The sequence below is a fragment of the Pempheris klunzingeri genome, chromosome 15 (assembly GCF_042242105.1).
Source record: "Pempheris klunzingeri isolate RE-2024b chromosome 15, fPemKlu1.hap1, whole genome shotgun sequence".
In the NCBI taxonomy this organism is placed as follows: Eukaryota; Metazoa; Chordata; class Actinopteri; order Acropomatiformes; family Pempheridae; genus Pempheris; species Pempheris klunzingeri.
Genome location: NC_092026.1, coordinates 4854399 through 4881054, shown reverse-complemented (window position 1 = coordinate 4881054; position 26656 = coordinate 4854399). Strand labels below are relative to the sequence as shown.

Below are 26656 nucleotides of genomic sequence, written 5' to 3'. Positions count from 1 at the left end.
TATAAATAAACGCCTAATGAGAGGAAGTGGCCCCAGATATGCTGTGAGCAGATCTTTCTGGAAAAGTTCCATCTGAACAATAAAAGCCCCAAATCAGGTTTCTAGTTGAAATACTGTAAATGTGATGTGGTATCAGGGCAGCAGTGGTCATCACGAGCTCAAACCTTCCGACTGTGCAGCACAACACGTCTTTATTGAGATATTAGTACAGTATTGTACTGTAGGAATGCTTCTCTTTATTAATCTTAGTTAAGTCTTCATACAAAGGTTGATGTATTAATAAAGACATTTATCAAAATGCAGATTTTTGACAGTTAAATTAATCTATGAATGGTACAATAAGGCCGTTATGGAGTTGCTGAATAGACAGAAATCGTGACATGGCAGTGGTAATCTGAACTCTTCCTTCAGAGGCAAACAGGAATGATTTATTGCAAGTAAGAAGAACCGACTGTTGGAGACAATCGTGAAAAAAAATACAATTAGATAATAACACCAGATCTTGCAACCTGAAGGAACCCTTTGGAGAAGGAAACAATACCGAAACTGCTGAGAAGCGGAGCACCAGGTGAGTGAAACACATGTTCTGCTAGTGACATGTAGACAAGAACAGATGGCACAATATTGTTACAAATCACTTCCATCCCACACATAAAAACATTTGATAGAAACATCTTCTTTTTTTTTTTTTTTTTTTAAAAGAAAGTACTCCCATTAAGAGTTCTTCAGGACACAAGGCAAACATAAGTAAGGCTTTAGAGTGTAAGAAAAATGCAATTTATGCTATCTATTGTGTTTTTTTTGTTAAATTTACCATAGCAGATATGTTCCCCCAGAGAATCACAACATGAAGGACACGTTAGACTGAAGATCGAAGACCCCCACCGACACAATGTTATAGTTCAAATTGAAAAACATGGAAAATTTGAGAGCAATCTTGGGAGAGTGGTTTTTACTACCATTTACACCTGTGCCTACAACACCTGTGCCAAAAACACTTTAAGACGACGAACGATGTGCACATTCGCTCCTCTAAGACACTTGTTGTGATGCGCAGGTAGGCGTGGCTCACAGTGTAGCGTAACACTTGCTGGCGTGCTTTGTGACATCAGCATCCTAAAAATAGCGTACGACTGGGTGCTTTCAGAAGGAATGGCTAAAAATAATCTAAATCAGTTTTTAAACCAGTTTGGTCCCAGGTATGTCATTACACAGTGTCGCCCTACTTATAAAATGTATTTTAATTTCTGCACTGCATTGATGTGATTAAACATTTAAATTATCACTTCATTTACTCTGAATTTTACAAATACTGCTGACTGATTTCAAAAAGCCTCACAGCACTGAGGTCATAATATCCCAATGGCTTGAGTCTGAGCAGAGAGGATGCTCAACATGACGGTGCATTAAATCAGCTGAAGGCAACACTGTATCACGGTAATCACACTTCAAATACCAGACAGGAAAACGACGGATTTGACGGCATGTGGATTGTCGTGGACAGATGCGATGTTCTGCAGAATATCATGAGTATCTGAATTTCGCACCAGATATTGTGGCATTGCTGCCCCAAAGTTTCAGAAGCTCAAGGTGAACCCTCACCCCTGAATTAAATGATCTAAACTGCACAAAATGTGTCAAAAAACTGGTGGGAAAGACGTCTGAAGCCACATGATAAGAGCCATTGATATCCATCTCATCAACACCATTTTAAAGGACTGAGGAGAAACTTTGGCTGCATGAATCCACTGAAGACAAACCAGAGAGGCAATAACAGTCACAGCCCAGTGGAGGAAGGATCAAATCCATCACTGAAGAGTGCCAATACTGCTAAAATATTATTATCTAAGCAACATTATGTCCTTGGTGCCGTCATAACTCATGCAGCCAGAGTCTTGTAAGTGGTCAGAGCTGAAGAGTGGCACTGCCGGGTCAACAGTCTCAGTACCGGGGCTTTCTTTGCTCATTACTAATTGCTGTTTTTGACAAAATTGGCGGCTGAATCGCTGAATTGTTAACAGAACAGGTGAACACATGGTAATGATACGATCACAGTCCACCCCCCTCACTCCTCCCAACGAAAAGAATACAGCAACATTAATAAGCAAAAAAAAAAAAACACATAAAGGCTAAGTGGCATCCACTACAATATAGTGCAGGGTTTTTTGTCCTTGAAGGGATTGTCTGACGCAGGGATGCCCATGAGGAGAGGGTCGTTTCTGGCGTGTTCATTGCAGTAGTTCATAAGGTCTGCAGAGGCCTTGGATACCTACAGAATCAATGGAGGAGAAAGACGCAGGGAATTAACTTAGTGCCAATACTGACACACAATAAGCCAATGCACAGGTGAACAAGGCCTGTATCTACCAAACTGAGAAGTAAAAGTGGGAAGCAGCTCTCAAGTGATCACATATATGCACAGAGGAGGAACAGCCACATGCAAATGTTTTGATTCTCTTAAAGAAATCCTTCTATTTCCTCAGTGGTGTTACGCTGCAAAATCATAAATGATTTTATTTCTTAAGTGGATTTTATTTGTGTGAACATAAATATCTCCTGTGCCATTTAGCATGTGGAATTTGCACCAATTTGCCATATCTGTAATATGTTAGTAGGGATGAAATAGTAGGAAACTGGCTGAAGTGGAGACCAAAAAAAGGAGCAGGAATGAAATTCTGCTGCTGCATCATCACACAGAAGAGATTACATGTTGGATTTAGTGCATACACTGAAGGATGCATTTAAAGTGGATGCACTGCGAGGTTTATTGTTGTACTGTACCTTTATCCTCTCGATGCTCGCCTCTATTCTCAGCTGCTGCACCGTCCGCCGGGTATGGGCGATGTTATTGGAACTGTGAGCCTTCGCAGACATCCTGGGCAATACAACACTGTAATGAAGAACAAGCACAAGCCTGAACAACAACACACTGGTATGCAGTTGGTTTTGCATGTTTAGCGAAGACGCAATTAGGCTTAAAGGCAAATTAAACGTTATATCATGGCTGATCACAGAGGAGATACATACACAAAGCACCTTGTGCTTCAGATAAAGTCAACAGGATGAGCAAGAGGAAATACAGGGCCTGTGCAGGGAAGAGCGTTATATTAATATTCAGTCAGTAAATTATTTAACTACATGTGCCGCAGGTGAGTGCGTTGGTTTAATAACGACTCCTTGTCCATACTTCCTGTTCCTCTGCAGGGTTGTTCCCGAAAGTGACATCACCAGCGAGGTCTTTTCATCAAATACACACAAAGCTCAGTCCCTCCCAAAGACATACAAATCATTTTTAGGGGGGGGCAAAACAAGTTGACTGAATCAACAGTGGACTTTTTTCCCTCTGGTTTATAGAGTCCCTTTCTCAGCGCCTCAGGCAGTGCAGAGCTCCTACTGCCACACTTGGCACAAACACACACACCACATTGCTTCAGTGTGCACTCTGCTGCAGGATAACGACATTCAAACAAAAAGCTACAGAAATGTAAAGATTTCTGTGTTGAACAGTGACTGAGGGGTTGATGTGTGGGAGAGAAGTGTCTGAGCGCCGCAGCGGGTCGCAGTTGTGATTCCACTTCCTGCTAATCATTTACAGACTGGATGGGAACAAGCCTGGACACATCCTACAGACCATGTGGGAGCTCTGGCTCCAGTATCTCTCCCCTGCGCTCTTACTTCCCTTTATTGCCATTTGTCTGTGTTTCTCATAAAAGCACACACGGATTTCCTTTAACACTTTTGCAACACACACACACACACGTCTTCTAGTTGCACGCCTCGTTTTCATGAAACCTCTTCTCACTAGGAAACAGGAAGCTTCAAGTACAGTTCCCCAGAAGTTTATTGCGAAATTCTCAAGAGAAGTTTTTTCAGGCTCAAGTTTTATTTCTCTTAGAAAATGAAAATCTGATATCAGGCCCCAGTCACAGGTGCAGCAAATGCATGGATTCACTTTTCATAGTAAACCGCTACATGTCCAACTGTACGTCTGTTTTATTGAACCCTGTCTGCACCCCTCTCAGCCTGCAGGATGCAGTCCCCCTCACACTGCTCTTCATTTGTTTCAGGAACAAAGAGGGAGGGAGGAATAAGGACAAAAAACGGAAATGGGAAGGGAAGGAAAATCTCCATTTTCTGACATCTGCTAGGGAGAGCCTGATTAGAGAGTTTTATTTCCATCTAAAGATAAGCAATCACCTCAAAGGAAACAGCCAGGGATGACTCAAAGAGCTCAAATGTTATTGATAACATGAAAGTGACACATGAAAGGGTCGTGCATTACAACGCAAAGCGAGCAATCTTTGTGAGGAAATATTCTCAGCTTAGTCATAAAGGCGGGGAGCCCCAGGTGAAGAGGGCAAAACAACTCCTTTTATCCATATACGATGAGTGATGGCAATCATTTCTATAATCTCAGGGAGGTCTTTAGATGGAACTAAAGCAGGCGGAGCGCCGTGTGTTTACCCCTCTGACTAACTGCTTTAGTTATTTTTTCAACCATAAAAAATCTTTATCTGGAAATGAATATAAGTGATGTGAATCTAAGCTGATCACAGCCTCCTATCAGACTCAGAGACAGAATTCTGATGGCATCACTTCAAGTAACCACATCAGTCATTTGTGATAATAACGAACTCATGAAACAGCAAATCTTTTGTGCCATCCTTCAATTGCAGCACTGGTTAGTCACCCACTGCTTTGTGCTCCGCTCTCTGAGCAGATACTTTACTGCTGCCAGGTAAAACCTTGGAGCTCCTGGTGCCACCAGGCAAACCAGACTGCTGTTTTTATATAAATTGTGCAATATGCAAACACGGGACCGATCAAGTACAACAATGAATAAAGAGATAACATGAGAAGTGCAAACAGCCTTCACACGGCAGACTGACCGCAGCGAAAACTAAAGCTTGGAGAGCTCCTTCCCTGTAACCAGCCATCCCTGCAGAAACTGAGGAGGTAAGATAACATAACAGAGCTGCTATCTCACACGACAGAGTAAAAAGTCATTTATTTTCTGCAAAAACAGGAACAGAGCTGCACATACAACCAGAGCAGAGTATTGAGAATAACAGCTGGGTTAACTGGGGGTCACTGCCCTGCTGAAGTGCCCTTTAGCCTGAACACAGCGGACGCTCTTCTGCAGTCAGCTGGGAGCCTCTCAGGGAACCGCAACAACCTGCAGGACGGGAATCACTTGACGTGAGTAGTCGAGCGACGGTAGCACTGCCGCTAGCAAGATAAGCTTGTTTAATGCTGGCTGTGAACTACTTGTTGTGCCAACTGTTTTTATGACACAGAGGTTGTGGGTTCCACTGTGTTGTTGTTAATAAAAAATGTCACAGTGGACGATTTTCAGCAGAAAAGATGCAAATGACCTGTAATTGATCCTTAGATTCACTTTTCAGATGTAAACTGTTGACTAACTAACTTTCTTTGATCACATTCAAATCGAAGCAATAAGATGCTGCTAAACAAAAGCAGATTGATTAGCAAGCTCGAATGTGTTTTTCCCTTTTGCTGTAGACAATAGCAGCACTTCAGTAGCACCACCTCTGAGCCTGGTTCTGTTCCAGGTTTCTTCCCGTTAAAGGGGAGTTTTTTTTCCGGCCACTGTTGCCTAATATAACATCTGATGCTGCTCATGTGGGGATTATTGAATCCTTAATCTTTCCTTAATTCTTTTTTTCACTTTCCTTATTTGCCCTGGTATATTGTTGCATAATCAAGAAACACAAATACAAACTATAAGAAGATAAAAGCACACAGCATGCAGAATATGAGAAAAAATGTTCACTATATCTGTTTTCTAAAAATGGATGAGCTAGATAAGCAGTAACAGGTGCCTATACATTCAATAGTCTGATATTGCAGAGATTAGTTCTGTATTACACAGATGATTCACATATTGCATGGATGAACAGATAGTACACAGAATGATTTAGACTGAAGCAGTGGATGTTTCAGAAAGAACAGGCAGGCAGGAAGGGGCACGTATAAGAGATTTTTGCAGGTTAACCATCCTAACTGAGTCACCTCTGTCAAACGCTGTTGCCCCTGTGATGTGATGCCAGCTACCACCAGCAGAACCGGTCTGACTGAAACTCTACGGGAGGGCACCGCTGTGTGGGAGCGCGACTGTGTGGCATTAAGCACCACCATGCACATAGGAGCCCTGCAAAAACGTTACCTCCAAGGATCAGAAAAAGACCACCGCCTTTACTGCCTATCACACACACACACACACACACACACACACACACACACAGAGCAGCCAGGACCACCTACAGCACAGAGCAGCGTAGCCCCCCCCCCGCTCTGCTCTACCTTACACACACAAATCCACCCGCACACATGCGATTCATTAGCACAGTGTTCAAAGTGCCAAGAACAGGGAACCATTATGACTCAGTGCCGTTAACACCAACACTCAGATGAAAAACTCTGTGTGTGTGTGTGTGTGTGTGTGTGTGTTACACTTCTACTATACTACAGCTCTGACCCAAAGAAAAGTCTTAAATTTGGTGCTGACGAACACAAACGACATTCATTAAAGACTAAAAAAAGAGTCAGTCCTGTCAACTGTACAGTGTGTGTGGTCCCTTCGCTGAGTATCTGTTGCTTTTTCAAACTGGAGAAGCTTTTGTGATAAAATAACACTGCTGGAAATAAACTGCTTAAGTGTTGCCAGTGTACTTAAGACTTGACATGAGGTGATGAGAGGTAGGCAAGGATCAGGCTTTTTCCACCTCCAAAGCCTTCCATTTAGCTCACCCCAAAGTGACAAGTCACTCATTTTCTCCCCTCTCTCTTGTGGTTAGTAGGATCATAAACAATAGCAGCCATAGTGCACTGTTTGGGGAATATGATAGTAGACATTGTAGAGCATTTGTGCTGCATATGTACCAGCTGGCTCAATAACTTGGAGGGAGAACTTATGCAGACACTTAAACACTTAAAACATCTGCAGACCTACGCAGAGAACAGGTTTCCTGGTAGCCTGCGTGTTGAGCAAGCTGATTGGTTGATCTAACCCCTGTCAGGACACAAATAAGAAAAAACACCTTAACATTATACTCAAAAAACAACTCACAGGCATTAATTTGCTGTGTACTACTCCTTTAACAAGGCCTGCTGATAATCTAGAGATGCTCTTATGTTTCTACGTGTTGCCACTTTGGTTCTGCTGAAATGTTTCAACAACTGGATTGCCGCGAAATTTGGTATAAGCATTCATGTTCCCCAGAGGATGATCCCTGGCGGTTTGTCTAGCATGTTAGCATGCTACCAGGCTAAACTCCACATTATACCTGCTTAACATCCACATGTTAGCGTTGCCACTGTGAGCATGTAGCATGCTGATGTTAACATTGAGCTCAAAGCAGAGCCACTCATCCTCATGCACATGCTGACAGTATACATGAGGAACTTTATCTTTCTTATCCGCCAACATCCAAATCAACGTTGACATTTTATTGCCAGTTAACGCTCATGTCTGACTTTATATTACCAGCTGAGAAGTGAAGAACAGTGAATTGCGGAAAGGCGATATTTGGAGTCTAGACAGATGTCTGGTGCTTTGAACAAAAGAGAGTTCAAAGACTTGGGTTCCTGCCACAAGTCTGTATATTGGCTGTTCTCCCATGTGTACTTGCATGCACACACGCACACACACACAACTCCATCATTTCTCTCATGTGCACCCCTCCCCTCCTGCACATGCAGTCTCTCTCTGCAAGCTGGAGTTTCCCAGTCTGCAGGCGAAGCTAAAAGTAGCCTTCTCATACTCTCTGCTGCCACTCAGCACTTTTCCAACTGAATGAAAAACCGTCTCTTAGCACACCTAAAACATGACCCCCACATTGGAGTTTGTTGCAGATCAGATCAGAGCCGCTGTGCAGTCTCCTCCTGCTTTACTATAAACACTGGCCTGTTCCCACTTGGTTCCCGTGCTTATCAAACTCAATAATACTCAGTCATCAGTCCTGCTGCTGAGAAAAGGGGGATTGTGTTTATGAGCCAGAGGGAGAGACTCTGCCTGCTGAGTGTGTTGGTCTGTGGAAGAGAGAGGGTGAGGCAGGGAGGGGAGGGGATGGTGTGGTGTGGGCTCACACTTTACACTCTCACATACTGTGAGAACCACCAGAGTGACATCACTACTTTCCCACCAGAAAAGAGAAAGCAGTTGTAAAGACAGTGGCTGCCCAGGCTTCTTTGGCAGCCACTGTTATGCAGTTGAAGTATCATGATGATTTTGTTTCGCAGGATAAATAGAAACCAAAAGGACTAGAAGACCCTCAATTATAAGAAACCTGCACCTCAGATTGTGGGAAACGGCCCTACTTCTTCTAAAAAAAACACTACTCGATGTTATGATCCCCCAAAACGGCTTTTTAACTTTCATGAACACCCTGATGAGCCTTAGTTGTAACAGACACTTTATATCTCTGTTCTTTCTGAACATTTTACAGTGGAGCTGAAAGAACTAATCATTCAATTAGCTAATTAACAGATAATGAACGATAATGGCCACTGTTAGCTGGTTGTAGCTTCTCCAACACGATGATTTATTTTCTCTGTTTTCTCTCAGTGCAAAATGAATATTTGGGCTTTTGGACTTGGTTGGACAAAATAGGACATTTTATAAAAGTTTGACACTTTGGACTCTCCTTAAAATGAGTAATCAATTCATCAAGTAAATCAGCATTAATCCACAAGCAATACTGTAAAAAAGGAATAAAAGCAATGTACCCAAGAGCTTCAGGTTTCTCAGATGCAATTACAGCCTGCAGTTAAGAACAGCTGAGAGACGCAAAAAAAAAATTGTGTGCTTTCAGGGGAACTGTGAGGAGCTGCAGCACCACCCCAGAGCTGCAGGTATGGCCAGTGAGATAAGTGAAGCTGACAGGACCCCGCCCAGACCACTGGCTGCACGCTCAGTACAAAGGAAATACTGGGAAATCCAGCATGTCGTCCTGCTAGAGCACTGGATCATGATTGGCTAGCTGGTGTCCATTATTCCTGTGCAAGCAGACTTTTCCAGGAAAAACTGCAGGACTGTGCAAAGGTTGATGGAAAGTTGCGTAGATTCAACATGTGGCACTACAAAAAACACAACTGTGTGTGTGTTTTTCTGTTTCACGTTTCAGCTCGACTCAAACCTCTGTACAGTACAGATGGTTGTCAGAATCTGGCAAACTGCACAATCCTGTAAACTCTTTGACTTGACAGGCTACAAAAACAATCCAGCACACTGTAACACAGTCACACAGCGTCTAGACAGAAGACTAGACTGGACTCATTTCTGCAGGATTTCTAAATCCAAAATTCATACGCAATTACTTGAGGCTCATTCCTGTTCAAATACACTATGAATGATTCCTTGTTTCAAGCACAGACTAGACGGTTGACAAATTATGCTGCAGGAATTACAAGTCAACCCAGTTTATTAGGAACGTGATTCAAAAGCACTTAGCTACAGAAAAACAAGTGCATCTGAAATTAGATACGGTAAGTACGTCCAGGAGATACAGCAGCTCGCCAAGTAAGCTAATCAGTGTCCTTAAACATGATGATACTTAGAACAGGATTGTGTGAACATGACTGGAACATTACTGAAGCAGCATGTGTGTCAGGGACTCCGTCTGCCCAACATAATGACAGATAACAGTGATAACAGAGGGGACAAGTAACACTCTGGTATGTCAGGATTAAGCAGAAGGGAGAATTCACACGGTAAAATAAGACGATGTCTAGCCAGGCAACCTCTAATTAGGCTCCACTCTGCAACGGAGCACAATTCACACACTCATCTGCATGACTAATGTAGCCTCATTTGGACTGGTGGAGTTCTGGTGGAGCAGAGTCATTGCTCACATTACAAAAAAAAAAAAACTTGACTGTTGTCCTTTTAACCTTTTCCTGAGCTAATTACTCTCATTTATGGATGAGTACACATGGGCGGTCACTTGTTTTTGCAAAGGAAGGATGGGTGCCTTTTCACATCGTTAAAACAACAGCCACAATTCTGTCCTTGACTTATTTCACCCCCCCTGTACACACGAGTAAGTCGGGTGGTAAAATATGTCTCCTGAGCCGCTGAGTAAGATGTTTGAAGCCGGCAGGGTCAGCCATCCTGCTAGCCTATTGTTGGGATAGCAAATTATCAGCTGTGTAATCCCGAAAGTGGGTGCAGTGTGGTTTAAATGTTATGGGGGGTGCAGCGTAAGTGTAGTGTAGGCACGTGGAGGTCTAATGGATGCCTGCAGCAGCTGTGGAGGGGGGGTACGCGAGGCGCCCACTTATTATTAAAGGCACATTTACCCGCGTCCCGTTCTCCAAAAGCCATTGCTAGATAGTAAGTGTAGGGATTTGTGCAGGTTTGATAGCACAGTGCGTCACATCTGAGCCATCATGGTGGTCTATGGCTTTAAGGCAACACATAATCACAATATCTCCTGTTCGAGTCCAGTAGGGGACCTTGTGAATGACATTTTCATCTCTCCCTCCACTCATTTCCAACAAATTAAAACAGTGCATTACGTCATACACTTCTTATTAATAACTACGGCTGGGATTTCATGTCAACAGTCCAATTAACAGAGTAGTGCAGGTAGTGACGCATGCACAAAATGATTAAGAGGAAAATGAATGACACCACAGGGGGGGGATGATTCACACCTCTAACATGAAAGAGACGAGGAGGAACTGCAAGAGACACAAACAAAGAAAGACTGAAATGAAAGCAAAGGGTGACAACAGTGACTGCGAGACGTTTCTCCTCTCCTTTCATTTTGCTGTCAACTGAACTGCTTGCATTCCTTCTACGGGAAGGTCCGGAGGTAACAGGCCAACAAGCATTCAGACACAGCTCCCGGCTTTTACACAAAACAGACACAAAGGGCAGCCAGCGCCTCAGTGAAATCATTAGCAGCTAGAGTATGCACTAAAAATAGCCACCCCGTAGCCACAGCGGGGCTGGTTTCAGCTAAAAACTACTCCTACAGTAGCTCAGAGTTACTGAGACCAATGCCAGCTGGGTATCATCCAGATTAGCAAGGTCTCTGCAGTTTCCACTGAGGTGCCTATGAGCCTCTGGTTCCCCAGTAATGGGCCATTATCAAGCCCAGGGCAGCCCAAAACAAACAGAGGCCTATGGCAGATAATGCCCTTCAGACGTCATTGCAGACGCACAGAGGGTGACATGCAGGAGACACGGGCGACCTAGGCAGAGAGCCTGCCAGGCAGCGTCTCTCTGCTCTGCCCCTCGGAAAACAAACAGCATTGTTGTCAAAAAAAAAAAAACTGCACAAAAGAAAGCTTAGTGCAAGCCGAGTGGAGTTTGCTGGAAATGGATGCAGGGAAGGAATGAATGGTGAGGCAGAGGGCTGTAGAAAAAGACGTGTGCTTGTGACTGAGACTGAGAGAGAGATAAGAGTTTGTGTGTGTGTGTGTGCGGGAGAGAGAGAGTTCAGGTGGGGAAAGCAAGCCGTGCAGCTGTGTGTATGTTGCACTTGGTCGCATGCCAAAAATCTGCTGCCGGCGACAGGAACGCCATAAAACTTAAAGCTATTGTGAGAGCTTTGCCTTTCGTCTGAGTCCCTCTTGCCTCTGAAAGCTACTATTCATGACGATGGCAGGGAGATACTACACAATGGATCTCCATCTCTCAGCCAACACTGCCCTGCCTATATGGAACAATAAACAAACCATTCAGTCTTTCCAGCCTCCACCCCTGAGCTGGTCCGACCACATGTACTTTACTACTAGGTGGAAGAAAGAGGGCCAAAGGTCTCCAGTGTTGCAGGTTGGTCACGGTGCATCACACTGGAGCTGAAGTAAGAGGGGTTGAGCCACAGCGTGCATGGATGGAATAATTGATAACGGATCGGACGTCACACAGCTCATTAGAAAACACTGTAAAGGTCGTAAAGGAGAGTTTGTTTTTCGAGTAAAGAGGAAATGGGATTAGTCAAAGGGTGACATAAATGGGTATGGGGGGGTGGATGTGTGTGTCAGAGGGTGCAAAGTCCATTTTTGTGAGAGGATGTTTGCATGTGCCTTTTATAATATTTACGTATCCACGCAGTTGTTTGAAGCTTGTAATAATGTCGAGTAACTTAAAGATAATGACAGAAGTTTCACGACCTTTGTCTGTTGAATGAGTTCAACATGATTAATAGTCTGGGTAACAGACAATATAAAGAATATGATACTCTGAAATCAGTGAGCTCTGAAATCAATAGCAGCTAGCAACCCTGTTAAACAAGACAAAGGGATTAGTGGTGGAAAAATGCAGGCTGCATGATTTCCTCTGTCAGGAGGGTTAGAGAGAGAGAGAGAGAGAGATGTAGAGAGGAAGAGGGAGAGGGAAAGCAAAACTTCACTTTTCATTTCATATAAGTAGTGAAACTCCAAATTGGCTTCATTGAAATTCCTCGACAGGAATGTCCCACACAGAATAGTACGTAGAGCTGAGGATCCCCGTTCTACTGCTAAGAGAAAAGAGAGACACAAAACTGTGCTCCCCATGACTCATTGTGAGACAGATTAATGCAATCACAAAGCAAAAGCACCCTCAAAATGGATTCATAGCTCAGTGTTCAGGTATTACAGCACAGCTTTGCAGCCTACGTGGAGCCACTGTAGCTGACGAGTGCTTCTTGAGAAATCTAAGTACACGTCAGGCCTACAGCAGCTACAGAGACACCATGTGGAAACCAGAAGAACTGTGATTGGTCCACATTGAGCACACTGAAGAAAGGCTCTTTAGTAACCAGAATGTTGCAGGCTGCACTATTTATCAGAGAAACAAAGCAAACCTTCCTATTGACGCTCTATATCACAAAGTGAATGACAGAATGTAAAATCCATACGTCTGGTTCTTGTATCGCACATCCATTTAAAGTTGCAAGTATCAAGGGAGGGAAACTCCAACTATAAATCTAAACCCACACTTTAGGTGCCTGTGACGTGGCTAGTTTAAATTCAGCTTTAAACTTTTGCACATAACACTATATGTAATACATACTACAGCTGAAACAATTGTTGATTAATGGATTAGTCAATCAGAAATAATCTGCAACGTTTTACACCATATTTTGGAAATTTTGACCATGTTTCAAGTTAAAAAAGCTAAAACTTTGCTAATCAAATGTGGATTTTTGCTGCTTTTTCAGATTTGACGGTAAATAAATGTCTTTGGGCTTTAAACTGTTGATTGGACATAAGCAACTTAAAGATGTCGCTCTGGGCTCTGGGAAAAATGGGCCTTATTTTCTGATATTTCATCGTTTCGTTGTTATATGAGTAAATGTGTCGGTATCGTGTGTAGGAGCAGGTTTGTGCATTCTAAGTCACACACTGTTTTATGTCATATGATGATGTTTTCTGTTGGTTTCTACAGCTACAACAACAACAACAACCAGTTATAAATGCAAATAAAGCATAACTGCATCCACATTTCAGTGATCTCATGCGTTCAGTTGCACGAGATGTTTTTTTTTTTCCATTTTGCCACCGCCTTGTTTAATGTGTGGATATTTGAGAGGATGTGCTTGCTCCAGTGCGTTGCTCTGAGGGTGAAATTTATTTTCCTAGAAACTCCTGACCTTTGTACAGGTCAGGGTTCAAAAGGCTGGCTGGGACAGTGAAGGTATCGTTTTTCTTTCCTGAGTAGGAGCAGCTTTCCTTACTTGTGTGTCCTCTCTTTACTGAACTTTGAGAACTTGCTTGCATCGCAGCACAGATGATATGAGAGGTGAAACCTGAGCCAGAAGGAGTCATAAACCACCCTTAAGACAGAGCACTGGTATCTTTTGAACAACAGGACACCCCGAGACACTCTGTGGCTGGTGGGTCATACTGAACTACCGCTCATGTACAAGAATGTCTTACACTTCTCGTATCTTAAACAATCCTCACGATGCTGAAAAGAAGCAACTCAGAAACTCAGAAACACCTGGGCCTTCCTTCATCCTACAGGAAGCGTGTGGAGTCTCTTCAGGAGTGATAAACGCCAAGTCATGCACTCTCTGTGTCTTTATCTACTGCACTGTTTGCATGTAGTTCAGGAACCAATGGTCCAAATTATCTCAGAGCAAGAAGGGACATTTCTGAACAAATGAGGACAGGAATGACAGGCATGAGATTACTGCATGTGACCACTCAACCACAAGTTGCATGAGAAGTAACCCATGCACGCACACACACTCATAAAAGAGGAACAAGTATGTGTCTATAAAAAAAAACTGAGAATAGTGCTGATGCCTAATTCCTCGGGTTATGGCTAGAAAAATGTCAGTCATTGTGATAAATGCACATTCATGACACTGTTGGTGCGAACAGTAAAGCATTATTAGAGTTAATATCTACTAAATTCCTGCCAAACCGATAAGCATTATCAGGACATGACTACATTCTTACAATAAACTCTGCTACAGCTTCCAAGGCTAGGTGATTTATTTTATGATCACTTTATGGCCGAGCTGAAGGCCGTCGGTGTTGTGTCACTGCTGAGCGGGAAGAGGGAACGGGTCAGGACAAAAGGCCAAGACCAGAAAGAGCGAGACACAGAATGGGAATGAAGCAGAAACCTTTGTGTTTTGTTGTTCAGGGTTGCAAATAAGTCTCGTCTCTGACAATAATGTAGATTAAAGGATAATGGATTTGTAGGTACTATGAGTCATTCGATGAATCATTTATATTAGCACATATACACATAAGATGTCACGATAACATGTAGCAGCGAGTAGGAGAAGCTACAGTCAAAGGGTTCGAGCTGCATTGTTTGTTATTGTGCTGTATAATAAATATGACCCTCTATTTCTCACAACACAAAATAGTATTCCTCTTCTCTCTTTTTCTTCTTCTTCCAACCGCTGCATTCGTGCCACCAAAGTAAAGCTTCTACTTCAACATAAAATGCAAAAGGCCCGATTTTGACCATGCTGGGCTACTAGAGAAACTGCATATAAAGATGGATGAGAGGACGGCTTCCCAAAAAGGGAAGCAAAAACATCTTCATCACACCCTGGAGACTGGTTGCAGTGTAGCTCATAAAGCCCGCACCCTCAATGTTAACAGACGGAACATGGGCCACGTCAGTACACGTCAAGGTTAATACTTCTTTTCATGCTTGATGTATGTTAAAAAGTTCATTTTCCATTATTTGATGCAATAAAAGGGGTTGTGACATCCTAACTCATGATTGGTTCTGTGCCGTAGTGATCCAGACCCGATCCCTGCAGCACAGACCCAGGCTTAAAATGACATTACTGCTGCAAGACGACAGCACCACCAGGATATTTAGGCTTTTTTTTTTTTTTTTTTTTAACGGTGCGAGATCCCCATAAATCTTACACATTGCACCTTTAAGATCCACAGAAGACACTATACAAATGTACACACGCTGTAGTACTAATTGTTAAAAGGAAACTGAACTCTACGTGTGAAATTGGCGGAACGCCCCTCTAAGGAGGGAAAAACATCAAAGGTCAGACACATGAAAGAATGTCATCACTGCATAAAAACCCAACAAATTCCCCCAAAAGAAGAGGAAACGACCCTGATGCCATCTAAGCTGTTGCATGATGGGACGATCAATGTGACAACAGGCACAGAATCACTTTCAAACACCTGCAGATTCACTGAAACAGGCACAGCTGAAATTCCCATAGTTCATCTTGCGCCATTAAAAATGTTAAAACTTAAATTAGCCAATCAAAGCGAGTCAGAGAAATGTGTTAGATTCAGTGTGGTTTTAGACAACAAGGCATGAAAGTTATTAGTTACAATACGTCCAAGAATCGAGGCAGACAGACTCTCAGACAGACGCATTGACTTACACACAGACAGATTGCCTTACAAACCCCCACCTCCACACAAAGGGGTCTGAGTTACTATTAATCAGAAACCACATGAATGGCCGCTCCTCCCTCCAACCACTGCGACTCCGTTCATCTAACAGTTTCAAACACACGTCGGGAGGAGGAAGAGGCTCACACTGTGGGTCACACTGAGGCCACTTCCTCTGCAGCCCACCCGGAATCCCTTCAAAAATGATGGTTGCCTCCTCCTCCTCCTCCTCCTCATCCTCCCTTCGTCTCCTTTTACTTCCCCTCTCTTCATGCTCTATCCATTTCTCCAACTCTGGGGTTACCAGGTCCACGTCCACAGTCTCAGCACAAAAAGTAGTCCATACAGCCAAAACAGGAAAATGCACAGAAAGCTGTGTGTCTGTCTAAACAACAAAACTCTACTGTAGTCAAGCCCTCAACATATACAGAGGTGTAATCATTTTTTCCAAACTGGGTCACTATGAAATTTCTAAATTGCACATCCTGACTCCTGGAAAAATGTTCCACACAATCAGATAACTGTCTACTTTTCCAATAAGACGCCCGTGGAGAGAGAACATTGCCTGTTTGTTACAGTTCAGAGAGGTAGCTGCACAAGGAGCCACTGTACGAGAGCCACTCCTGGACAAAATGTGAGGCTTTGTTCCAACGTGCACCAGAACAGAGAAAATGAGCCTACAAATCATAGTCAGACAAAACCTTGGAGCTCTTTAAAACCTGATTTCGGCAGCGGAGACTGTGGACAAGGAGACAGATGCTGATTGTGCATCTCTCGGACACCTGTCTCCGCTTGTGTCGAACACAGAAACACAGTGTGGCGTCGGACAAAAACTTTGGGGCCCGGGCAACAAAAAGGGGTGCAGTTCTCCTTTGAAACACCAGCACGTGTGAGCGTGGATGCGGACCCCTATGCCACACAGGTGTCCAGCTCCTTTCCACAGTCCCGACTGGGCCTCGGAGAGGATGCACACACACTGGCCTTTGTTTGGGATGCCAGCAAACTTCCCCATGGGCTCATAAAGGGCGCTAAAGAAATGAAAGAATCCATCAAAGTGACACTGTTTCTCCAGCCCACTCACTCTCACACACACACAACCACACACACACACACACACACACACACACACACGAAGATGCCACTTTAAGCGCTATGAACGATTCATTTGTCATTGGAGCCTTTACGAGGAAATAAATGCTCCTGCTGCATCTTAAACTTCCCTCCAGTTACTTGCTGGTGTTACTCCAGTTACTTGCAGGACCTGTTCACACATTACACCTTAAAAGGAAGTCGATCCCATTCCTTCCTATTCCAGTCCGACCTCACCTGTCACTGACAGGAAGCGTGCTCATGCAGGTTGGACTCTCTCCCCTATAGACAGCATATGCCCATATTTGGGCTGCAGGCTTATGAAATGCTGTTTATGTCTTAGGAAACAACATGAGTGAGAACAGTTTGTGTCCTTACAAAAGGTGTGTCTTCCTGTGAGTGGGAGTGCTTCAAAGCACTTTGCCCAGGCCAACCACACAGCAGGCCTGCCTTTATCATCCCTACACATCTGGCAACACTGGAGAGGACGCATGCATTGAAAAAACTAGGCGATCATCAGGATTTTGTTTACTCTGAAATGCATGCATGCAGAAAGCTATACATGGGGGATGCATAATATCAGAAAATTAAGAAAGAACACAATTAGTTTTCTTCCAATTTCCAAAATTTAAAGGATTCAGTCTGTAAATCTTTTAAAATATTATTGACATAGACATCATTTGCTATCTGTATAATAAAATTTAATTTAGCAAATATATTTTTAGCTAATAAAAATGTCCTTAATAAATGTTAATTATCTTTTTTTGTCTTTCTCAGCTTTGCTAATATTCATAGATGATGTAATTGTTTTTGGCTTTATTTCTGTATAAAAGCATTTGGTTTAATAGTGTAAAATATAATCAAAAATAAAGAAGCACATCATTATTAGCAGCATCTCTGTAAGTATTATAACTACGTGTAGGACAGCAACAAGCAGCAGATCATCCAGACAGCAAACCTGACCTGTCAGCCTCGTGTGTTAATGACTCTCTGCTTGTGTTGGTTATTATAGAGTCCATTCAGTAAATAATATGCACAGTAACATGATCTGCACGGGTGCACACACACACACACACACACACACACACACACACACACACACACACACTGAGCTGTCAGGACACTTAACTGAAAAGCGACTCACGTCACAGGTGCGACATACACAACGCTCGCACACATGCTCTATCTCTCTAATGAGAATAAACAGGACTAAGTGTAATGGACAAATGTAATAAGAGCGTGCAGTATGTTTGAACTGCCTGGCAGTGCCAACGTAACAGACGGTGTGTGTGTGTGTGTGTGTGTGTGTGTGTGTGTGTGTGTGTGAGAGAGAGAGAGACTGTGTACGTGGTAACAGGCAGGAGGGAGGCAGATAAAGGGGTTAATTGTCATTAGGGGTTGAAATGGGTAACACAGGAAAGTGTCTGTGAAAGGGGACCACTGAACCTTTTTTGCAGCAGTCGGCAGCTCCATGGAGGCAGGACGCAGTCAGAGTGCACCACCATGTGGCAGCAAGAAGGTACTGTAGACTTCTCAAAGTCCACAGTATCCTGAGGCTGAAGTGTTTTGTGTCAGAGATGATTTCTGCCTGTCCCATACACAGTGTTTTAGTACTGTGCTTTGGCCTGCTTTAACCTTCCTTTTGAGCTCACCGTTAATAATAAAATGTGTAAACATCGAACAAAGTTCTCATGCTGAATGAACACACAGAGCTCCAGTGTTTCCTCTTGTCCACCACTACTTGAGGGGCTGACTTCAAATTATGTAAACTATTTAAAAAGCACACACACACACACACAAAGCATTCAAGGCAGAGCCCACAAAAATGTGCTTTGAGGCCCGATGCTCTGAGAGACACACACGAGTCATTTGTTCCTACATGTAGCTGTTGGGTGTTAAGACGCCGCCAAACATCATCCACTCCTGTGACATTACCACCGAGGAGGAAGCGGAGCGCCAGACCGCAAAGTAAAAGATGTATCCTCACTCTGGTCACTCAGGAGCTTTTTCATACCGCCATTTTTGTTCTCGAGAGGTTTGGCAATAACCCTCTGTTGTGTTCATGTCTTTCCTTTAGACTCTCAAGTGATACTTTGCCCTCCCTTCTCCCCGGTCACAAGGTGAAGATGAACAGCAGGTGGAGGACAGAGACGTCCCTGCATGTGGCAGTTTGAAGATGATGACGGGCCTAAAAATACACCTTCTGTTGTCACCACTGATCTATAAATAACCTTTACCCCCTTCCTCCCTGCTCACACTGTATTCTCCTGTCTGCCACCGCGCGCGCGCACGCACACACACACACACACACACACACACACACACACACACACACACACACACACACACACACACACACACACACACACACACACACACACACACACACACACACACACACACACACACACACAGTCAAGTAAGATGACCCCTTGGTAATATTTGCAGCAGACATTTTAAGTACATTCATTTACAACATAGTAAAAGTTTGAGCTAAAGTTGGAAATTGAGCTGCAAAAAATAATCACTTTCATTATCAATGAAAGTGATTATTAATAGTGATTATTTATAGTATTTATGTATTTTGGATTTATAAACGATTAACAGACAGATGGCGATCACATAAAGTGACATCTCCACACTGTTCATTTTGTCGGACATCAAGAACAGATTCAGTTTACAGCGACACATAAAACGGGCCTTTTTCACATTAGACATTTTAACACGTCACAGGAGAAAAAGCACAGGTGTAAATAAAGAAATGAATGATGGCTGAATTCCATTTAGCTGCTTCAGTTTCAGGGTCCAGTTCCAGTGTCCCACTGACATGGCTTCATTGAATAGAACAGACTCATTGTAAATGTTATTAATAACACCTTTGAAGTGTTTTTCCGACTGTATAACCTTTTTGTCATACACCTGTAAACATTATAATACATACACATTGGGACTAAGCAAATAAATAAGATAATTACATATTCATGATCATCTCATTTTGATTTGATGCTGTGATACCCTTATTAAGCAATTGTGAATTGATACTTAAACATTTATTTTGCCTGGTTCCACACCTCTGAATGTTCAGTGATCACACAGTGAACCAAACGGGTCTGAAGATCAGGCTACTTTACCAACACACGTGCTGCTCCTGCATGTAAACGTTACACTTTGAAGCTCTTCCTGAATGCTGACGCACAGACAGCTTCTCAGCTCACTGACTAACCTTGACAGTTTGCGGGGCAGTCTCGCAAATCCGAGGTCAGATCGGAGTCTACGAGGAACTTCAACCTTGGACATAGTTGACACTCTAAACACACCAATCTTATCTGCTTCCTTCTCTCTGTCTGAGAGCACTGCACAGGTAGCAAACTGAGGCAGGTAGCAAACTCCTGAACAACAAAAAAAAAAGTCCTTAAATCCTCATTGGGTTTGTTGTTATGGAGCTGGTTTAAAGTTCTTATTCTACAATGCAGTTCAATGTCACGGGGTCATCTAATCTTATTTAAGTGTTAAATTCAGTTATTGTTAAGCGGCATTACAAAGCAGGTCACTGATATCGTGCAATCATCTTGGTTGGACAGCTAAGATGTATAATAAATAATGTATCATGCTTGTGCACAGTGCGGTCCAGCTCAGCGGCTCAGAAAGAAAACCTATTCAGACTCAAACTAAATCTACCTGTTAAACTGCAAACACAAGACAGACTCAGGGTGGCGTTGTTGAGTTGACTTGTTAACTCTTTCTCAATCTCTAGTTTTGCATGCAGCAAAAAGCTCAGAATCCACACGCCTCCTTCACTTGGTAGAAATATTCCCACAAAGTGAGTTTTGGATTTCACTGGATTTCTGTGTTAGCTCCTAACGTGCCGTCACAGGTCCCCCAGTGCTGGGTGGGCAAGTCACAACACACCATAAGCATAAGTCATGAGTTATTGCTTAAATGTCCTTTTTTCCTGAAAGCCAGGGAACACAGCTGTAACTGAACTTCATTGTTTTACAATCATAAATCAGGACAATATGCAGAGTTTGAACTGGAAAGCGTCTGCTCAGCATGTTAAGGATGAAAAGGAGCTGGTGTCTGAGACAAGTGATCGCTTGATTGATAACTCAATGACCAGTTAAGTCTAAGGACAAATGCTAAACATTCATTGGTTACAGCTTCTCAAATGTGACGATATGTTCCTTTGTTCTTTCCTTTTTCAAAATAAAGTAATTTAAAAGAAGTGAATTTGAGCTAATAATAAAAAAAAAAAGACTAAAAGTAATTGTCGTTGCAGCAGCCCTGTTGTCTCTTGTGAGGATTGGGCTTCGAGTCATTCGATATAAACCTTTAACCAAACTAAATTAATTTCCAAAACATCACAAAGAAAACAGTTTCTATCCTGAGCCACAGCTCATTGATTTGAGGGCAAAACCCTGAAAAGTGAACGGCGTAGGAGCTTTAAGATGAGCTGGGATGAGGAGGCTGTGGTAATAAAGCATTCCAACGGTTCTCCTCCCACGTGGATTTGAGGAGCTCCTTGTTTGGGCGGAGACGCCGGGCGTACCTTGGCGTCTGTCTCGTGTCTCCTCCGCTCAGACACGACAGTTACAGCCTCAGCGCAGAGGGCACAGGGAGAGAACCAAAGAGCCACGCCGACGACTCACAATCAAAAGATCAATGGGGGGAAATTAGGTCTGTTAGACTACCTTGTCACCTATCTGAGGTGGTTGCTATGACAACGCTTCCTCCTTGGCTCTAAGAATGTGTGTATCTGAGTTTGATGTCAACCTGATTAGCAGGTGAACACTAAGCGGCGCGTTACTTCCTGGAGCCGGCACAGACAAACTCTGCCTTCTACCCTCACCTCTGCACTCAAACATTCAAAACATTTTAAATGAAGCGCAATTTGGCCTCAATGATCAAATGTTTACATGTTAAAGTAGACATGTTACCCAGCTGGTCTATTTTGAGCCGATAAATAAGGATCCAGTAACGCTTGGTATTTCATGAAAGCAAGTAACTCTGCTGCCAAACCAACAGATGGGTGTGACTGTACATCCGCAGTGTCACCACCACTCCTCTCAGTACATCTGCTCCTGGGTAGGGTGGAATTCAAGAAAACCACTGTAGGCAAGGCCTTGTGACTACCAACACTCACAATGCAGAGCGCGCGCACACACACACACACACACACACGCCACAAACACACACACACAAACCACAAACACCAACTCCAGCGAGCTTTTAAAGGCTACAGTACATCTTTACACTCCTACCTAATGAAGGCACTTATTTATACTGGTGCATAAATCATATTTTAAAAAATCAAGTATTATCATCAGATGTCTCCTCAAATTTGTAATCTAGTTTCTTCATTCTTTGATTCATAAAGTTAAAAGAAAGGTTTTATTTAGAAACACAAAGCTGTTGTGAATCTGCTTGTGTTCAGATATTATTCTACATTTTAGAAGCTTGGCTGTTTTTCCTAAATGAACAAAAACAAGGAAAAAAAAAACATGGAAAACATGGAAAACATGAAAAACTAGAAAAACGTGTTTAGAGCTGCAAGTTAACATGTAATGATTATCATCATCTAACACTCAGTCTAACACACAAGTCATTGATTATCATATTCTTGTGGATTTATTTCCGCTTGACAAACTGGTTGACTGACTTATCGTTTCAGCTATGATCATGTTTACATTTCTTAATCTACATGCTCACAACGGTTCATTAGTGGAGGAAAAAAAAGTAAAAAATGCCCCAAACCCCTGTGATAATTTAGGTTATTACCATATGTGACCAAAAAGCACTGAGTTGTCTCATTTGAGAAGCTGAAAGCACCGTTTATACAGAGATTAACCGAAAGAGTTTCTCATTAACTTTCTGTTTATCAACTCATCTGATTGACAGACTAACTGCTTCAGCTGGAAACGGACTCAAACAAAAGCCAACAAGATACATGACAGAAATATCAAGTGTTTCCATGAGAACGTAGTGAGAATAATGTCAGAAACTTAGAAAAAGACAGAGAGGACACTATTAGATGTACTATTAGAGGAGAAAGAAGCACAAAGTTTTAGAAACATGTACTTCAGTGTGTGTGTGTGTGTGTGTGTGTGTGTGTGTGTGTGTGTGTGTGTGTGTGTGTGTTCACATGTCAAGAAAAAAATGTGAATCTCTCAGCCCAGCAAGGAAGCAGTGAGATCCCTTTAATGACACACCAAAGTGAGCACGCACAGGCACGTACACTCGCCAACTCCTACTGCAACAAACGGTGTGCAGTGAGAGACCTGCTGGGAGTCCACAGACGGCACGATGAGGAAACAGACCCGGTCCCTTCCTCCCGCACCAAACTGGCTGACTGTCAGCAAGTCGCCGTCAGAGCTGCCGATCGAGTCGGGCAGCATTCTGCGTCTGAGGAGATGGACGCCGCTGAGGTCTCACAGCATTGGTTACAGCTGCGTTTGCCTCTTCCCACATGATCCCAACAGTTCATCCACTGTTCCACAAACTAACGGAGACACAGGGAGGAGAATAAAATCGATCTTCTCCTCAGTCTGAAGCTGGACGGAGAGTTCCCAAACCCTGTCCTTCTTCCTTCTGCCTTTTTTTTTTTTTTAAATCTAATCCTAGAATTAAGCAAGACATTGTTCTCATCTAGACCACCTAGCCCCCTCCTCCTGTTACTAATCAATTTACATGCACCACACGTCACGTTAAATCCTGCCAGCAGTCCGGGCTAACCTACTCACACAACTCCGCATGCAGCCCATGCCACCAAAGCTGGCAGGGAGCGGCAGTGAGTTTAAAAACTGGAGGGTTTTTTTTAAAGTCAAAAGGTCACACACAATTCAGCAAGCGTTGTTTGAGGAACTGGGCTGTTCCATCCATTCAAATGAGAGAAGGAAATGAAAAATTGTTGTGAATGTACAGATTTTTGTCAGTACAGGGGGCTAGTGTTTGTTCCGAGGAGCTGCAGCAGACAGCCTTATGACCAGACCTGACAGCGTTAGACAAGGCAGCTCTTCATGGACCTCATCTTCCTCATTTTTCATTAAAATGCCGCAGAAGCACCAGTGGTACTCGTATTTGCAGGCCACGACTCGACATCGATGTGCCAAGCAGTGAAAGACACAAACATTGCTGCACGTGTTCACATCTGCACGTTTGTCTCCTCTAAATTCTGATGCACTTCCTCTGTCACACAGCCGATCGCTCCATCGCCATAAAACTCGATGCAGGCAAACCCCCGTCATGAGCGCGAGGACAGGAAGTGTGTGTGATCCTCAGCAATCCAGTGTGTGGTGCGACCCACTCGTGTTGATGGGCGTTGAGAGGAGGCTTTGATGGCGGTGAATGGGGTACTAATGAGTTGGCCTTATCAATGGCCGGTCTGTATTCTGTCCTCCTAATGGCCAGGGGACATCAACAGAGCTGTTGATGCTCCATGTAAACATCTTCCCTGTGTGGGGGCCTCCACTTCAACCATCGCACCCTGCTCATAATCTAACTGGTACATGTTGGACTGCACTGGCAATGTTGCAAGCGATTACCTGTTGCATAATCGACTAATGTGAAGGAAGTGGCTGGTTTTACTTACCTATAAAAGTGCTTTTTTTCTGGTCTGGTCTGGAATATTCTATTAGTTCTCCAAAATAAGTCATTATGTGGCAAACACAGTGGGTGGGGCCTGGTGGGAATAATGAGGCCCAGACTGCAGAGTGCTGAGTAAACCTTGAGCTTCACCTGTTGAACACTGTCTTCATGAGGCAGTGAATCTCACATTAGTGTGTGTGTGTGTGTGTGTGTGTGTGTGTGTGTGTGTGTGTGTGTGTGTGTGTGTGTGTGGTCAGTGGAGACACAGATGAGGAAAATGAAGCATTGTTGGGCGTCTGATTCGCTGTGGTGCCACCTAAGTGTTGCATAAACGGATGAGGGCTGTGAAAGCTGGCAGCAGTGACAGTAAATATGTCTGGCAGTGGAAGCAGATCGAGACCAACTGTTGCTGCAGGTAAAAGCGCGGTTAATGTGGCAGTTAATCGACACATGGCGGTCTTACCTGGCCGGGGTAATGTACAGGCGGGTCTGGCCGTGTCTCCTTTCACTGAAGCCAAACTGTATCCGTCAACAGACTGGGAGGAGACCTTTCCCTCTGCTCTGTCGCTCACGGCGCAATGTCACAACTCCACTGATGTGTTTACACCGCAGACGGTGGGAGAGCCGCCCTACATGGACCCCGCCGGAGGCTTCGCAGCTGCCGATTCGTGCCGCTTTCACTTCCCGCTGACGGTCGGTGTTAATATTTAATTGTCGTTTACTTTTTCTTGTCCCCCCTTCCCAGCGCGACCAGTCTCCCCCCTCTCCTTGCCTTCTCCTCCGCCACTTCGCGACGAGAACAGCCGAGTTGAGTCGGGAGGAGCGAGGCGGATGTTCAACAGCGACAAGCTGGACACTTTCAAAATACTACATCCGGGGGGATTTTCAAAATAAAACCCTCACTGAGGTTGTTGGTTTTTTTTTTGTTTGAAGATGAGCAAATGATCTACAGCAAATACTAAATGTACTTCAGAGTTATTCAAATTGAGTGATAACGACAGAGAAATTTACCCTGCTAGTGTTTTGATTCTACATGTACTTGTAACATGATGTATACACAGGTGCATTATAAGCCACCTCACCTGGCCAACAGGAGTACCTCACACTTGCACACATATTTAGCTGAGCTAAATTTGGCTGCTTGTTTTATTTAGATTGTTTGTTTGAATTTTTATACTGCTCTTTTTCTTTAAGTACTTCTATTCTATATATATTATTCTATATATGTTGCTCAATATAATATCACGCTTGCTCATGTGGGGATTCTTGAATCCTTAATTTTGAATTCCTGAATCGTTGGGTCTCTCTCTTAATTAAAGAGTTTGGTCTAGACCTGCTCTTTATGTAAAGCATCTTGAGCTAACGCTGTTATGAATTGGCGCTCTATAAATAAAGATAGTATATATATATAGTATAGTACTTCTATTTTTTATATTATAAAAGATATATTATATATATATTTATATATCTATATATTTATTGTGGCTTAACCTGGGACCTGAGAGCGTAATTTCGTACCATCCCATGTGTAAATGTGTGCTGGTATGACAAATAAAGTTCCTTGAATGATAGTGCTTTTAATACAGACCAACATGCTCCTGTACAAACTGGGAAAACAAGCTTACAGTCTGTAAGATAGTTGTGTGTATGCATGACACTATCAGACTGAAGCGGAAACAAGGCCAGATCCACTCCCTACTATGTGAGCTGATTTCATGGTTATAATAGATAAAGGTACGTAGACCAACTGCGAACTCCTCTTATCAGATATATGACATGGGTGTATCATTTCACCCTGAATGTTGCAGTGTCCCAAAGAAAAAATACTAAAAAAAATAAAAAAATAAAAATAAAAAAAAGTACATGAAACCTGTATTTTAAAGTATTACTGTTGATTTGCAAGTTTATCTAAATATCCCTCATTCCCATTGTACTTAACAATCTACCAAATAAAACCACTACTTCCTGTCTCACACCACCTCTCTCTGGCTACCTTGACTGCTGAGAAATAGTGAAGGCAGTTTGCTGTTCTGCAGTCAGCCTTGCAGAGGCGCCCTCTCCCTACATGAAAACACTTCCAGGCACACAGTTCCTGCACCCCACAAAGGTTTTTACAGCCTAAGTGGTGTACCTT

General features: G+C 43.2%; 1 protein-coding gene across 1 annotated transcript; it reads right to left on the bottom strand.

Moving 5' to 3' along the window:
* Positions 1 to 169: 169 nt before the first annotated feature.
* Positions 170 to 25333, bottom strand: gng12a (guanine nucleotide binding protein (G protein), gamma 12a). The gene is made up of 3 exons (XM_070845426.1): positions 24986 to 25333; positions 2782 to 2890; positions 170 to 2269 (listed from the first exon to the last, which is right to left on the bottom strand). The coding sequence occupies exons 2-3, from the start codon at positions 2872 to 2874 to the stop codon at positions 2144 to 2146; spliced, it is 219 nt and encodes a 72-aa protein (XP_070701527.1). The 5' UTR covers positions 2875 to 2890; positions 24986 to 25333; the 3' UTR covers positions 170 to 2143.
* Positions 25334 to 26656: the final 1323 nt, after the last annotated feature.

Excerpts from the sequence above, each read along its gene's own strand:
- gng12a (XM_070845426.1), bottom strand. The coding sequence starts at position 2,874 with ATGTCTGCGAAGGCTCACAGTTCCAATAACATCGCCCATACCCGGCGG. Across the intron at positions 2,270-2,781 it reads CGAGCATCGAGAGGATAAAG|GTATCCAAGGCCTCTGCAGA; the intron begins GTACAGTACAAC and ends TTGATTCTGTAG.